The 16,430-nt window shown below is 34.6% G+C and overlaps 2 protein-coding genes across 3 annotated transcripts; both read left to right on the top strand.

Annotated features, from left to right (window-relative positions):
- The first annotated feature begins 4,240 nt into the window (after nucleotides 1–4,240).
- Nucleotides 4,241–9,960, top strand: LOC105165123 (extra-large guanine nucleotide-binding protein 3). Of its 2 annotated transcripts, XM_011084016.3 has the most exons (9): nucleotides 4,241–4,573; nucleotides 5,034–6,309; nucleotides 6,402–6,539; nucleotides 7,060–7,164; nucleotides 7,260–7,439; nucleotides 7,819–7,993; nucleotides 8,423–8,670; nucleotides 8,770–8,942; nucleotides 9,141–9,960. In XM_011084016.3, exons 2-9 carry the CDS (start codon nucleotides 5,341–5,343, stop codon nucleotides 9,736–9,738), a joined length of 2,586 nt encoding a protein of 861 aa, XP_011082318.1. In that variant the 5' UTR covers nucleotides 4,241–4,573; nucleotides 5,034–5,340; the 3' UTR covers nucleotides 9,739–9,960. The 2 variants fall into 2 exon arrangements, with proteins under 2 accessions (XP_011082318.1, XP_088737744.1); XM_088881618.1 differs by lacking the exon at nucleotides 4,241–4,573 and having other exon boundaries at nucleotides 4,737–6,309.
- A 921-nt stretch (nucleotides 9,961–10,881) lies between these two features.
- Nucleotides 10,882–13,092, top strand: LOC105165124 (diphthamide synthesis DPH2 family protein). The gene is made up of 2 exons (XM_011084017.3): nucleotides 10,882–12,400; nucleotides 12,594–13,092. Exon 1 carries the CDS (start codon nucleotides 10,961–10,963, stop codon nucleotides 12,317–12,319), a length of 1,359 nt encoding a protein of 452 aa, XP_011082319.1. The 5' UTR covers nucleotides 10,882–10,960; the 3' UTR covers nucleotides 12,320–12,400; nucleotides 12,594–13,092.
- The last annotated feature ends 3,338 nt before the right edge of the window (nucleotides 13,093–16,430 follow it).

The following is a 16,430-nucleotide window of genomic DNA, read 5'->3' on the forward strand; positions in this document are numbered from 1 at the left end:
TTCGAAATTTTCCATCCACCTCGTTCGACTCTTTTTTAAAAAAAATTACAGCAAGGGCAAAGTTGAAAATTTCATCATCCAAAGATGACATAATTTCCTTAGATATAAGAGAGGTATTTGTAATTTTTTAAATAATAAGAGAATATTTGTTATTATACCAAAATTTAGGAGCTCGTTGTAATTTATTCTTCCATACATGATTATTGTTGGCAAATGAGTCCTTAAGTTAAAAAGGTGTGATTTTAACTTTTGAGGTTGATTTTTTATCTACAACTTACAATTTACGGATATTTTTTAAAAAAATATTGTATTTGTATCGTATACTCAGAGACATTAGGACTCTTCTGTACACAACCACTAACATTATTGGCTTCTGAGTCTTTTAAGTTAAAAGAGCCGCATTGATTCTTTATACTATGATTTATAATATACGAATACTTTTAAAAGGATATCGTATTCGTATTGAATACTCTAAAAGATATGACCCTTATATATACTGCTCTAATATTTATTCGATACTTCAGGAAGTGTTAAGAATATTAGCAAAAGATTATTTGGAGTAAAAAAAACTTATATATAATATCCTACATATATATTAAATATGTTTTTTCTAAATAGAAAAAAGAAATATATTAAATATGTTTAATAGTACTGAAATTAGAAATAAGTGGTAGAAAAAATATAAATCATGTGATCCAAGTCCAATATTTGGCCCATAACCCATCAATTATGGGCTTTAGACTGTGTTGAAAAGCAACAATTTCAGGCCCAAATTTCTCAAATTGGGCTTTGTTTGTCGGAGCAATATCCTTCAGCCCAGTTTTGCCGAGCGATTGCATAATTAAATATAAAATAATTAATATTAGAAAAAAGTAATTATGAAAATTCAATTCACAGTTTCAATTATTAATTATACAACCGTAAATTGTAGTTAAATGTACCAAAAAATAGCATATTTTGTCCATAATTTGAGGTCTTTTTATTTTTTATCCCATTGATTATGAAATTCTTGTATTTGGTCCTATAACTTTAAGAAAATAACATTTTTATCCCATGGCATCTTTACAGTAGATATTTAACAGAAAATTCCACGTGATCGTTAAGTGCAAGAAATCAAATGTGTTACTTTTTAAAAAATTATGGAATCAAAAATGAGAATCTCGTAATTGTCAATGTGCTAAGTATGTGAAATTTTGCATTAAAATATCTGATGAAAATGCGTCGTAAAACCAAACATATTATTTTTTAAAATATACCAAAAACATAAAAAAAAAAATATATTTACACTCGAAATATAGGATTTGACATACATAACCGCAAAACACAAATAGGCACTTATAATGGTAGACAGGACCCTTTCGACAGTTAGTTTGAATATTTTAATACAACTAATAATAATTATTATTAGATGATAATATTTTTGAAAAGGGTGATTGATTTGAGATTTGAGATTTGAGATTTGAGGGAATCCGCTGCTGTAATAATTTTATATATTTAAACATCCACGAAATAATGTCTGCTTGGAATATTCTTGCTGGTCTGCACGTGCACCCCACATGCTTCAAATATTTTTAGTATAATGTACGAATGCCACGTCAGCCTTCACTACATTATGTATGAGACAAAAAGTTTATTCACAATAATTAAATTAATATTTCCCATATTTTGACTTGTGATTTTTAAGGTGTTATATTTTGAGAAATAATTAATAAAATATAATTACATACGTAAATAATCAAAATTTAAGTTCCCAACCTAAACTACTCGAACTCGAAATTTTTGATCCGATGCTCACTCCTATCTAAGAATAGGATTTGAACTGCGTAAGAACCTATTTTTGTAATTTAAAAAGGGGTCGGTTAGACAATTTAATCTAAAAAGTGGAGACTAAGTAATTTACTATACAACTTAGAAATAATTATTATAGTTCATTAATAATAATAATAAAAAAAAAGTAAGATCAATTCAGAAAGAATGTTATTCGAATATTTTTTTTTATATTTCCTATTTTTAACCCTTACAAGGTGAATTAAAATGCCTTCCTAAATTTTTGGGAACTGTAAAGTCGCCATCAAATCGTATCTATTTTTATATTAGTTCGAACGAACTCTTTTCGATTTATTTTACCCCTATTTAGGGAGGTAAAATGTTGTATTTTAAAAAATAGTGGAGTAAATTGTTAAATATTTTTTATAGAGGAATAATTTTCACATTTGCAATACCATTTTATGTATAATTCAGGAATGCAAAGTATATTTAATTCTAGTTATAATTTACTAAAAAAGAAATACATGTTGGGGGGGGGGGGTGAGTTAATAATTGAAGTGGCAGCATGAAGGTGGTGTTGATTTGTCAGGCTATCCATGTCCTCAATTGACATTAATGATGTGGTCCTCCACGCCATGTTTTTTTATTTTTATTTACTTTTTCTCTATTCTCTTTGCAAGACAAAATAGTGTTGTGAAAATTTCTAACAAAAAACTATCTATTTTGAACAAAGTTGGAATGTCTATTAGAATACAAAAAAATTTCTCTTGATTAACTTATTACAGATCTGACAATTTTTTTCAATTAAACTACTCTTATAACAATGAACATATAACTCTTCACGTGCATTAATACGTGAAATTGTATGAAGATAATTTGATCATAAAAATATTATTTAATCCGCAATAAATTAGTAATAAATTAATTGAGAATAAATATTAATTTTTAATATATATTTTTTTTATTAATATCAGTAAATTAAATAAATTTTGACTAAAAAAATAAATTTAAAAAATAGAAAATATAAATTTTGTTAGGGATTAGGTAGTTTATTTTTGTTTGACCTATGAACTTTATATTGGTTTGACTAATGATGATGGTAAGAATGAATTTCAGCATTTGACGATTCACATCTCCAAAGCGCGCGTGGAGATATTCATTTATGAATTTCTTATTTTTTTTCTTAGTAAAGCATTGGGCGCATCTTTGTGTGTTTTAACATGATTTCACTAAAATGCTCCTTCCAATTTACATCAAAGTAATTGCCTACTTTACATTATTTTATAGTAAAATTTATTAATTAAATAATTATCACTTGATATTTTGTGTGCAATCATTAAATTGTCTTTATTTTTTGTAATCGTTTCAAATCTTTTTGAAATTTTAATTCCTCCTTTGGGTATATGTTAATTATTATGGTCACTAACATATAAGTTAGAAACTTAATAGTTTTAAAAAATACATTGATTTTGATTAATAAACTATTTTTTAATCAGGTATATAAATATGATTTTTTTATCTATATTTTGCGCAAATTTCGACTGAGCGCCTTTCATATAATTTCTTTTATTTGAATATCCATTAGTGTTCAACATTATTATTAAGAAATAATTGCTTCATGGAACTGAAAATAAATTGCTCGAGTATTTTATTACAAAAACAATGATTAATTATACTTAGGCTCCATCAAAAACTGTGAAATTATATTTTTTCTTTAATTTTTTTAAAATTATACTTACATCCTTCGAAAAAATTTCATTTACACCTAACTTCCTTCTGTTAAGATTTTGACAAAAAATTCTAATATTAACAAATAATATTATATAAAATTTTAATTTTGTCCCTTATTTAGTTTTTTTTATGCATACATACTTATAAAGAGATAAGCGTATTATATATATATATATATGAAGTGAGATTAATATTATTATATTTTTTTTATAAGTACAAAATTTTTATATAAAATATCAAATGAGGCGTAAAATTAAAATTTTATGTAATTTTTTTGGACATCAGTATTTTTTGTGCAAATTTTAAGAAAGAGGGACGAGTGTATACAGTGAATTTTTAGAGAGGGTTTAAGTGTAATTTTAATTTTTTTTAAAAAAATAATTTTATATTTTTAAGGGATATAAAAGTGTAATTTAACCCAAAAAAAATGAATGAAAATTATTTATTTTTGCATTTGCACTTTTAATGAGTGTTGCTTCACAGAGTAAATTATGAGATGTTGTTTATAGTATATGTACTGTTATTTATGTGCAAAATATAATAAAATAGATAATAATTTTCATTTGATTATTTATTTTTTACCATAAAAATACACACATGAATATTTATTTTTACATTATCTAAATACAGAATTCAGATATTTGCCAGATAGTTTCAGACAAACCCAACCCGCAACTAGAGCGAGTGCTTACACGCTCCACCCAAAGACACCTCTCTCCATCCCCATCATCATCACAGTCTAAACTGGTGCACTCACATGGACCCCCCTCTCTCTCTCTCTCTCCTCCCCGTATTCAGCAAATCATCTCTCAGTCAATCTCCGGCTCCCTGTAGCTGTATCATGTATATACAACAAATGACTTTCATGTGATACGTTTATGTGTTTGTGCTTTCTCCACATCCAAAGGGATTGATTCTTTGAGAGAAAAAAAGGGGTAGATTCTTTGAAACAATGGAGTTTTTACCCTTTTGATTTTTCAGAGCTTTAAAGCCTAAATAAAGCAGCTTTTACAGCAGTGTTTCTCCCTAACCCAACCCTTGATTCGTTCACATTCCTACCTTTTTCTTTACACAGGTATTAAATGCATATGTGAAAAGCTTTTTGTTTTCAACCTTTGCCCTGTTCTTTTTATGCATAAAGCTCTTTGCTTTCCGTAAAGTTTGTTTTTTTTCACTCTTTTCTCAGCATTTCTATCCATCTTAATAAGAATTGAAAGATTGATTGTGTATGTAATTTTTTATTCACTTATGGGGTCATGTAATGGAGTTGGTTTGAAAGTTGAAAGTTGGTTTGGCATGGGGTTGGGATTTGGTATTTTGTCGGAAGTATGACTTTGGATTTTCCGACTTCCAAAATCTTGAAGCTTACTTTTCTAAGTTATACGCTTTGAATGTTCATTAATTTTTGGTTTATATATGCCTGTAAGTTGTTTGATTATTTGTCTTCAAGTGGAATGCAGCAATATCGGACTGTTGATTTTCTTGGGTCTTAATCTTTGCTCAGTGTGTGTAATAAAATTCTTCCATATTTGAAGGCTTTTGGCGGAACGGGCTATGGCGCAGGTGATGTGTTCTTGGATCTTTGGTGGAGAACTGCTGTCGGGTTATGCTTTTCCTTGATTAGACACTGACATTGAAAAGAACTTTACCAGGCTCACTTCATCAGTTGACTCTCGTTTATTTTCTTTTGTTTTTTCAAAGTTGTGTAACACCCGAGTTGTTCAGCTGCTCTGTAGTTTATTGTTTGTTTGGTTCTTGTGAAAGTTATTGTATCGTACTTTTGGAACTGTTGAACTGGGCCCTGCTGATCGTAGCGGAATAGATAGATTGGTGTGAGGGAAGATGGATAAAAATGGGGCAGAGGATTGGAAGGAGATGGTGAGGAAGATGCTACCTCCGGGGGCTCCAATTCCGGACGAGGATGACATGGATTATTCAATAGCAATGGAGTATAAGGGCCCTGCAGTTTCGTACGAGCTTCCCAGATTAGAACCCCTTGATATGAATGCAGATGCAATTCCAATTGCTGAGCCTGTTTCAGAATCTAGGAGATCAGTGGCTCGTGAAACAACACCTGTGATTGAACCAATTCCCTTGCCAGTGTCTCGTATTGCAAGCATTACCAGTCCGCCTCATCAAAGTCCGAGGATGTCCGGAAGTTCAGAGTCTGTGGTGTCTGTTCTGCAAAACGCTGATTTTTCTTCGCCTTCCCCTTCAGCTTCTCCTGCTTCAATGCACAGTCAGCACAATAATGCTCCCAGGGGTCATGCTAATGAAGGAAGGAGAGCCACAGTGGTCACCTTCAATACTGTTGATAGATCCGAGAGGAAGGTGGTAGATGCAGAGAAACAAGTATTTCCTGAATTTGTTGGTGTGACCAAAGAAAAGAAGAAAAGGAAGAAAACCAGAGTCTGTTATAGGTGTGGAAAAGGGAAGTGGGAAACCAAGGAGTCTTGCCTGGTTTGTGATGCAAAATATTGTAGCAATTGTGTGCTCAGAGCTATGGGTTCCATGCCAGAAGGGCGTAAATGTGTTACTTGCATAGGTGAACCCATTGATGAGTCAAAGCGTTTCAAATTGGGTAAACATTCGAGGGTGTTGTCACGTTTATTGTGTCCTTTGGAAGTCAAACATATAATGAAAGCAGAAAAAGAATGTTCTGCTAATCAGCTTCGGCCGGAGCAGCTGATTGTGAATGGATATCCTTTAAAACCAGAAGAAATGGCTGAACTTCTCGGATGCCCTCTACCTCCTAGGAAGCTGAAGCCAGGTCGATATTGGTATGACAAGGAATCAGGTCTTTGGGGAAAGGTATCAAATTTATTACATGTAAATGACTTAAAATTTTCAAGGTTTCTCTGGGAAGTAAAGTTGCTTATACAGTTTGCATGCCGATTTAATAGGAAGGAGAAAAGCCTGATAGAATTATTAGTTCAAACTTAAGTTTCACTGGGAAACTTAGTCCTCATGCAAGCAATGGAAATACTGAGGTATACATCAATGGTCGGGAAATCACAAAACTTGAGCTGAGAGTACTGAAGGTTTGTTCTTCTTTTATGACTGAACATCAGATGCTGTGGGTACATCAAACTTGGTGTGTGTATATTTGTGCATGCGTAGTATTACGGAGAAAACCTGGAACTATAGGAAGTTCATAATGAATTGCCATGTGCTAGCTCTTTTCTTTTGCATTCTTTGTTGTTAGTGGAACACATGTTCATTACTACCTGCCTAATGATGAAGTTGCTTTCTAATATGACATAGTAATTGCTGAATAAGTCTCGGCAACAGAGATATGAAGCAATCCACTTAGATATGCATAGATTTCCGATTAAATTTCCTTAATTCATTTTCATGCAAGAGGTTATAACTCAGGTCTTGGCCACCTCATCTAGTTCTACTGCAGCCCTTATTTAGGGAAGTTTCTTTCTAGAGCTTCACACTTAGTGTCTGAACCAATTAAGAGAATTTGATATTCTGCCAGTTCATGCTTATTAGCCTGACCGGGGTTTCTTTTTTGTGAAATTAGTCCTTATATGTTACTTGGTATGTGTAATCCAGCTTGCAAATGTGCAATGTCCTCGTGACACTCATTTTTGGGTTTATGATGATGGTCGTTACGAGGAGGAAGGCCAAAATAATATCCGAGGCAATATATGGGAAAAGGTATTTTTGGTGAATCTTTATTTATTATACATCATTAAGAAACTAGCACATGTTCGGGGAATATTTGACCAATTCTTTGAATCTAATTTTGCTAGGCATCGACCCGATTCGTCTGCTCCTTGTTCTCTTTGCCTGTACCCCAAGGTCAGCCTCTTGGACATAAGGATGAACCTAGCAACTATACTACTCTACCTAATTATCTAGAGCAGAAAAAGACCCAGAAGCTTCTTCTACTTGGCCTTCCAGGCTCTGGCACCAGCACTATCTTTAAGCAGGTAATCCTGATCGTCACAAGATGACAAGAGATGTTATATCTGGAGTATTTTGAAGTAAATATCATTCAAACTTTTAAGATTAAGCATATTCCTCATTTGAAGGAAATTAAAGAGCTACGTTCTGGTCAAAGGAATTCTTGAGTTTCAGGGAAATTGCTTTCTATTTGCACAAGTATTACTTACCAAAACTTACCGAATTGTACTTGGTTATATCAGCGGATAGCTTGGAAATCAATTAGCTACGAGTCTTGTGTGGTTAATTGGTCATCATGGAGTGAATTTATTTAAGACCTTGTATTTAATAGAAAAGGGGGAATCTTCATTGCAGAAGGCTCCACGCCTGATGAGCTTCTTTCTCTTGTATTTTCTCACTAAACAGGCCAAATTTTTGTATGGAAACAAGTTCACCCCTGAAGAGTTGCAGGACATCAAGCTTATGATCCAAAGCAACATGTACAAATATCTAAGCATTCTGCTCGATGGTCGGGAACGTTTTGAGGAGGCTGTATTAGGGAACAAAAGGCAAAATTCAGACGAACAAGCCTCTGAATCAGGTAACAACTACATAACTTTGCTTATATATTTGTTCCTTTTACTTCTATGTTCCGCTTTGATCTGAAATTTTATCAAGGCAAATCTGTACACTGAACTCAAAGATGCTATTTTATGTCTTGCATTAAAGTTTCTTTTCTTTTCTCTCTATTAAGCCACGACCCACGAGTTATCAGACCATTTACTCTATTTATCATTCTTGAACTCATCGAAGGGTAAAGATTGAAGTACTCTTCACTAGAGTAGTAACACGAGAGGCAGGTGTTCTGGGACGACATGGTTGTGCTGTTATTGGATTATAACACGAACATAACAAATTTGAAAATTTATTTGCATAAAGTAATGGTGAATTCTGGTCAGAAAATCATTTATGGGCACTTTAACTTCATTAGATAAATTCTTAATCCAGTGTGACCGTGAGTTTCCTGCAGGGGTAGGTGGTAACTCCAGTGAACATAATCAATGCATATATGCTCTCAATCCAAGGTTGAAGCATTTCTCTGACTGGCTCCTAGATATCATTGCCACTGGAGATTTGGACGCATTCTTTCCTGCTGCAACGCGAGAGTATGCTCCACTCGTTGAAGAAGTGTGGAGAGATCCTGCTATACAGGAGACGTACAGGAGAAAGAATGAACTTTACTTTCTACCAGACGTAGCCGAGTATTTCTTAAGCAGGGTAGCGTTCTTTGACTTGTTGTGCTTTCAGGGATTTGCTTGCATGCTTTAGCTGCAGTATGTCCCTAGACGTCTGCTCAAACCATTTTTTGCCCCACAGGCTGTTGAGATATCAAGCAATGAATATGAACCGACAGATCGTGATATACTGTATGCCGAGGGGGTGACTCAGGGGAATGGCTTGGCCTTTATGGAGTTCTCCCTGGATGATCGTAGTCCAATGTCAGAAACGTACACAGAAAATCTGGAAGCTGTGCCCTCACCTTTGACCAAGTAAGAATTTTTATCTAGTATTTTCTTTTTCTGGGTTGAGGACGGTACAACCAAATCAGTCTCCGAGTCTGGAGTTGCATTAGTGACTACAAAATAAGCACTTGTAACTTAAAATCTTCATTTTGTCATTTGGGAAAATTACTTAAACCAAAAATCAGCGCCATTCATTTTATCTTCACTTAATGTTCCATCCTTCAGGTACCAACTTATCAGAGTAAACGCCAAGGGGATGAATGAAGGATGCAAGTGGGTGGAAATGTTCGAGGATGTCCGTGCAGTCATCTTCTGTGTTGCCCTGAGCGACTACGATCAGGTATGGGTTTCTCCAGACACCGCCAGCAGTGGCATGCGTCTCCAGAACAAGATGATTCAAAGTAAAGAGTTCTTGGAGTCGATGATCAGGCATCCATGTTTCAAAGAAACCCCTTTTGTGTTGATTCTAAACAAGTACGACCTCTTCGAGGAGAAGATAAACCGTGCCCCTCTCGGCACATGTGAATGGTTCACGGATTTTAGGCCCTTGCGTACTCATCACAACAACCAGTCCCTAGCTAACCAAGCTTACTTCTACATAGCCATGAAGTTCAAGGATCTTTATGCCTCCCTCACCGGACGAAAGCTCTTTGTTTGGCAAGCAAGGGCAAGGGATCGGCCGACGGTCGATGAGGCATTCAAGTATATAAGGGAAGTGGTGAGATGGGAGGATGAGAGGGACGACAACTATTATGGTGGTGCAGAAGACTCTTTTTACAGCACAACAGATGTGAGCTCCTCACCATTTGTCCCACAAGAGTAGATTGTGGTTCTTGGCACAGATTGTGTGCTCCTCACCAGTTTTGTGCCTATAGTGACATTTATGATTCTTGAGAAATGCATTGGGGATTGTATATAGAACGAGACGCATTAATAATTTTTATGGACTAGAGTTTTTCCGTCATCGGAGCTCGACATTGAACGTCGTCTGTTGGATTTTTGCAGGTTCTATAAGGCTCGTATCAGGTCAAACTTGAGTTTTGAGTTTGTTCTCGTGTCGTTTGGTGGTTTTCTTCAATAATTATTTTTTGAAGCTACATCCAAATTAGTTGCATTTTGATAAAAAGTTCTATTTTGTAACTTCTAATCCCAGTATAATTATTTTGATTTAATCGCTCATTATGTCTCATTAAACAATTTTTAGTTTCTGCATTAAGTGTAAAAAACTTATCTTAATTAACTATAATCGAATTTGGAATTTAACTTATAAGAAGGAAATTATTAGAGTTTTTTTTTTTCTTTATAAACACAACAATCATCGGAGCTTGCGAGAGATTAAGAAAGGGTCCCAAAATTCTCTTTATGAGCTCATCAAATTAAAAGTGTTCAAGATGAGAAAGATTTGTTCATTGAAGATGTACTCCACATTGTAGCATTTTAGAGGAGGAAAAAACACCAAATATCTGATCTAAAAATGCGCAAATAAGACAACAATTTAGTGAACCTTTTATAGGGTTGAGTCGCACCCAATCCAAGGCTACCCATATCCCAGAATCACCAATATGGAACACCTAAAATATTAAGATCACGACATGTGGATAAGTATAGATATTTGATTTCATAAATACTCCATAATCATATTGGGCAGAGCTACATCATTTACTTAAAGAATCTCTTAATCTTGCACTCGACTAACTTAACGTGATATCAGTTGTTTTAGTTGGACACCTCCAAGAAAACCTAATGTTTGCTCATTTTTTTAAATTTTAAACAATTGAATTAGACTACTACAGAAAATGTTGTGATCTCACTCCCCCAAGTAACAATTAAACCAACAATTAAATTGCATGACATTGAAAAGAGATATATTTAATTTATATGATTTCCTTTTTCTCTTTTTTTAATGTTATATTATTTGAACTCCATAAATGAGCTTAGGGCCTTCCGGCCCAAGCCCAGTTAAGTTAAGCCCAAGGTTCGAACTTTAGTGCTCGAGTCTCACTACAACCACGCACGCACAGTTAACAGTTGTTGGACCGGCGACAATGGCAGAAACAACGACAGACAGAACTCCCTCCGACCTCCTCGTAGAACAGCAGCGACCTCCGCCCAAAGCTCGGCCGAAGCGTTTCGTGAAGAACCAAATACCGGACTCCATCCTTAACGACGCTGCGCTGAACTCCGCCATCTCCCTCCTCCCCGCTAACTACAACTTCGAGATCCACAAGATTATATGGCGGGCGCGCTCAACGAACGCAACGCGCGTCGCTCTCCAGTTCCCCGAAGGCCTTCTGATGTACTCCCTTGTCATCTCTGATATCCTCAAAACCTTCGCCGGCGTCACTCACTGCTTTATCCTCGGCGATGTCACCTACGGCGCTTGCTGCGTCGATGACCTCTCGGCACGTGCGCTCGACGCCCACCTCCTCGTGCACTTCGGCCACAGCTGCCTTGTGCCAATCGACTCCACAACTATCCCCGTGCTCTACATCTTCGTTGAAATCGCCATCAACACGCGGAAGCTTCTCGACGAGTTGAATTACAATTTTAGCCCTGATAAAACCAATAGTTTCATCATGGCTGGGACGATCCAGTTTTCCAATGCAATCCGAGCGGTGAAGCCCGAGCTCGAGAATTTGGGGTTTAGGGTTTTAATTCCCCAATCGAAGCCGTTGTCCGCAGGGGAAGTTCTGGGGTGCACTGCACCGAGTGTAAAATTACAAGTTTGTGCTGGAAAGGATGACGTGATTATATTTGTGGCGGATGGAAGATTCCATCTGGAGGCCTTTATGATAGCAAACCCTGAGATTAGGGCGTTTAGATATGATCCTTATTTGGGGAAGTTGTTCTTGGAGGAGTATGACCATGAGGGGATGAAAGGAGATAGGAGAAGGGCTATAGAGAGGGCGATTGGGGCGAAGAGTTGGGGGATTGTTCTAGGAACATTAGGAAGACAAGGAAATCCAATGGTATTGGAGAGACTGGAAGGGAAAATGAGGGATAGAGGATTGGACTACATGGTCGTTTTGATATCCGAATTGTCACCTAAGAAGATTGAGCTGTTTGGGGATGCGGTGGATGCTTGGGTTCAGATTGCTTGTCCTAGGTTGTCGATTGATTGGGGGGATGCGTTTAAGAAGCCATTGCTAACCTCTTTCGAAGCGGAGATTGCCCTTGGGGATTTGGCTGGGTGGTGGGAGAGGAAGTTAAGGTCTAATGGAAGTTCAGAGTGTACGAGGAGCGGAGACTGTTGTAGAAATGAGAATGTGCAAGAACGGGTGGATTATCCGATGGATTACTATGCACAAGATGGAGGGGAATGGAACTCTTGTTACTTAAAGAAGTCAGCTCGTGTTCGTGGAAAAAACAATCAGGTTTGCAGTAACAGTTCTGGAAAAACTTAAAATGTCCATAAGAGCTGTGGTTAGATCACTGATACAGCTAGAGCTGGATGTAGTGAGAATTACTCTCAATTTTGATTCTGGGTGAGTGTCATTTATACTTATTTGAGATTGAACCGGTAGTTTTATCCATATTGTATCTGTTTGGGTAAAAATTTTGCTGTGTTTCCCACTTCAAATCCTTGTCCATTTATTGCATTATTGTCCTTAAGATAATACTATGAGTGATCACTTTATGGATTTAAACTTTAGAGCTGATAGCGGCTTAATGCTTTAGAACTGTATGCTGAACAACACCAACATCTTCTGATCCGAGTTGTGGTCTGGAACGAGAGTAGACGAACATGGTTCATGATGTAATCATATTATGTGCATCTGGGAAATGAATGGAACCGCCTTGTCTTTTTCTCCTCGGACCACTGTTGTTGAAGACAAAATGCACATGTATGAGGTTTGTGGGGGCTTTTAGTATTGAGTGGGGATTGTTGAAGGTTTGTCCATCTCATATTTCATTTGCGGATGATGAGATACTGCTGCAAATATCTTGTGCAAGATTACCAACCACCTTCCTAATGTGTTGTGTGTTCTTTGCCTGTTATACGGCTTCCAGCAGGAGTTGGTAATATTCTTCAAACATTTGTACAAGTAAGCTTCTGACTCAATCTTTAGATTAGAGTTTGTACATAACATAGTTTATTTGAATTAATATGTGACTGAAAAAATGATTCTCAACTCTTACTATGGTTTTAGTATATATTGTATTTGTAATTTGTACCTCTTCCTTAGGTTGTCATGAAGCAGACATAAAGAAGCAAAGGAGAGACACTTGTGTCTCATCATCTGTTTCTTCCTTAAATATAATCTGAAATTATGCCAATTTTTTCTTTTATTTTTCCTCAAAATGTTATTAAACGTCCTTTTATACCCCCACACATATATTTAAATTATCGTACATTTTTTATGTATCATGTGCTTGTATCTTAAAACACTACATAAAGTAAAACTAGGCCCCATGACCTATAGTCTATTTACACAAAACTCTCTGTATTTTGAAAAATTAATATACATCTATTAGAAACATCAACATTATTTACAGAAATTATCCATGTTTTTTTAATATTACATGTGCACTCCTAAAAAATGTCAATAACATTATACAATGTATTTTTACTTTTTTGTTGCAATGGTGATTTTTATAATAACATAGAAAAATACGTTTGTATTTGATGGTCGAATGACAACCTTAATTTCATTTGAGGACTATATTGAAAATCTGATGCACCCACACCAGCTACACAAGGTATTGAATGCCCTGGGGTTCCAATCAACTTTTCACTCCCATTATCTGGTTTTCTCTCTACTTTGGTGTGGGAATATCTCATCATCCATCCTAAAACCCCTCTACTTTTTTACTTCCTTCATCCATCTCTTTATATTTTCTGTAGATTAACTGTGATTTATCATCATTGAAATCACACTTTCACTTTTTGATGACTATAAAATTTAATTAGACTTCATTTATTTTTATTGATTATTTCATAAAATTGTGCTGAAAATTCAAACAAGGTCTTTTTTAAAGTAATTTTAGCTGATATACGTTTTGATTATCCAAGGTATAAGCATACAAAACACACTATCGTTGGAACAATATCGAGAAGGCTGCTTTTCAATACTTAAGTTAGTAGGTAGTAAGAGAAATGATAAAAAAAATTGTCAGAATATTGAAGTACTAAAAGTTGTACTTAATACATGGAGGGCATCTACCAACCATTTGATTTACGTGAATTATAGACGTCAAAATGAACCCATGATTATGATACATATTAAAATTTTTTTGGGTATACAAAATCAGGTTGTAAAAATTTTAAATTAATAAAATAAATACAAAACATGATTGAAGATCGTAACTGTTTTATGGGAAGGTTTTTAAGATATATCCTCACCACATAAATATTTGTCTTTACTCTTAACGTTGATAATTGTTATTTTTTGGTGAATTCTGGACACTGCTACTACTCCCTAGTGGTATGATTAGAAAACTTTTTATACGTATTTTAGGTTTCATTTTTTATTTTATATTATTGTGGGAAATATGTTGTGAGGGGGATTGAGTGGTAAGAGAACCAATAAGCATCATGTAATTGATATTTGAGGTTTTAAAATACTGACATGTGTACGCATTTCCACACCCAAACAACCACTAAGGAATCAGTGGATTCCAATGGCCCCAATCACTTTCATCGTCCTTTTCCTATCCTAATTCTTGTAATCAAAGCCTTTTTTTTTTTTTTTTTAAATTTTTATTTTTTCTTAAATTCATCCGTGCCTCGATGGAATGTTTGGGATACTCCCACGAGTTTATTAATATTAGTAAAATCAAAATTATATGAAAATGTTTGAAGAATCAAATAGAAATTACGACTACTATTTCTTGATTATCAGTCTTCAATTTAAATTTAAAATTAGAACTATCGCAATTGATGAAATCCTAACTCGAATTGAATCGAGTTAAGGAGACTCAAAGCAAGTCACTTACCATTTGGTTCAATCATATCAACCTAAGAGAGTGTGTATATATATATATATATATATATATATATTATTGAAGGCGGGTTTTTGGTTTGGAATTTGCTCGCTTTTATTTAAAAAAAAATTCAAATTCACTCTTAAACTCATTTATTCAATCCAAAATTAAGCGGGTTCGGCTCAGGGTTCATGTTTCCAGCCTCGATCGCCTTTCTTAATTAAAATTAGTCACACAATGAACACATTATACTTGTTATATAATCAATATACAATTTAAAAAAAACAATCAATTATACAACAATCACAATATTACTGAATTATACAATTAACTTTACAGAATTTTGGTAGTTTGCGGTGGAAAATTGTTGAGATATTTAGTTGATTCGATTCTTTTCAGTTGTGGAGTAAATGTAGATGACCAAATTGAGTCAATGTGGTGAAACTTGAGCACATATGGCATATACTTTCAGGTACATATCACAGCTGCTTCATCAATTTCAGGCAGCACTGATTCTTGATTCTGAATCGGAATCCACTAGCAATAAAGATGTGGCCTCCCAGCAATTCTCACGCCAAACTACTGCTTAAACCCACACAAAAACACACTACTGACCGTTTTGGGATCCTGAATATTCAAATGGCTCCACTCACCTAATATTTCTTTCCTTGCAAGAATATTACAAATTGCATCATCACTTCATGTTCTTGGCCTTTCGAGCTCCCAACAAATTACTCACATTACATCATCTCCCATTACCAAAAAGATTAAGAAAAAGAAATGTTCCGTAAATTGTAATTTTAGTCCCGTAATAATTATTAATTATTAATATATATATCTTATTGTATTTTTTGTTTTAGCTGGTTTTTGTCATTTATAATGATCTAGTATATATGTTTTATGCTCGATGTTACATGTATACACTATAAAGTCGTTTCAGTTGTATATTTAAGAAAATATTTTAATATATATATATATGTGTGTGAAAAAGAGAATGAAATTTATACTTTTTAATGCTTTTTTTTAAAAAAAATTAAGAAAAATAAAATTGAGTTGGATCCACATCAAATTAGGTAGAGTGATGGGACAGGTCCATAAGAAGAAATAAGAGAATGTGGTTAGTGATGGTGTTGGGGTATCCTAATTTGCACACATCATATATAAACAAGAACAATAACAATGTTGAAATGAAATGCTCAAACAAAACCTTTTTTCATGTCGCGTTTGTGCTTCAAAATGGGTTGTGACACAGGTTGAAATACTTGGCACTACCATTTTTCCCTTTTTTCTTTTCTATTCCTTGTCTTTTTCCTTCTTCTTTCTTTTTTTCTTTTTTAGGGAGGGGGAGGGGGAGGGGGAGGGGGCTGAGGTAGGGTACTTATAAAAAATACGACAATTCTTTCATTAAAACTTGGACGACACCAGCTAAAAAATTATATAAATTTTTAACTTTATCCATCATTTAATATTTTTAAATAATATTTTTATACTTATAAGAGAGTAAATGTAATATATATAAAGTCAAAGAGGTGTAACCGCAATCAAATATTATTTCTGAATTATAGTAATTGGACAAAAAGTAGTTGTTTA

The sequence above is a fragment of the Sesamum indicum genome, linkage group LG6, assembly GCF_026168435.1.
Source record: "Sesamum indicum cultivar Baizhima isolate 11 linkage group LG6, ASM2616843v1, whole genome shotgun sequence".
Classification (NCBI taxonomy): Eukaryota; Viridiplantae; Streptophyta; class Magnoliopsida; order Lamiales; family Pedaliaceae; genus Sesamum; species Sesamum indicum.

Bases quoted from the DNA above. Each gene is read 5' to 3' on its own strand.
- LOC105165123 (XM_011084016.3), top strand. From the start codon at position 5,341: ATGGATAAAAATGGGGCAGAGGATTGGAAGGAGATGGTGAGGAAGATG. The intron at 6,540-7,059 runs GTTTGTTCTTCT...TGTGTAATCCAG, and splicing joins TTGAGCTGAGAGTACTGAAG to CTTGCAAATGTGCAATGTCC. The intron at 8,671-8,769 runs GTAGCGTTCTTT...TTTGCCCCACAG, and splicing joins CCGAGTATTTCTTAAGCAGG to GCTGTTGAGATATCAAGCAA.
- LOC105165124 (XM_011084017.3), top strand. From the start codon at position 10,961: ATGGCAGAAACAACGACAGACAGAACTCCCTCCGACCTCCTCGTAGAA.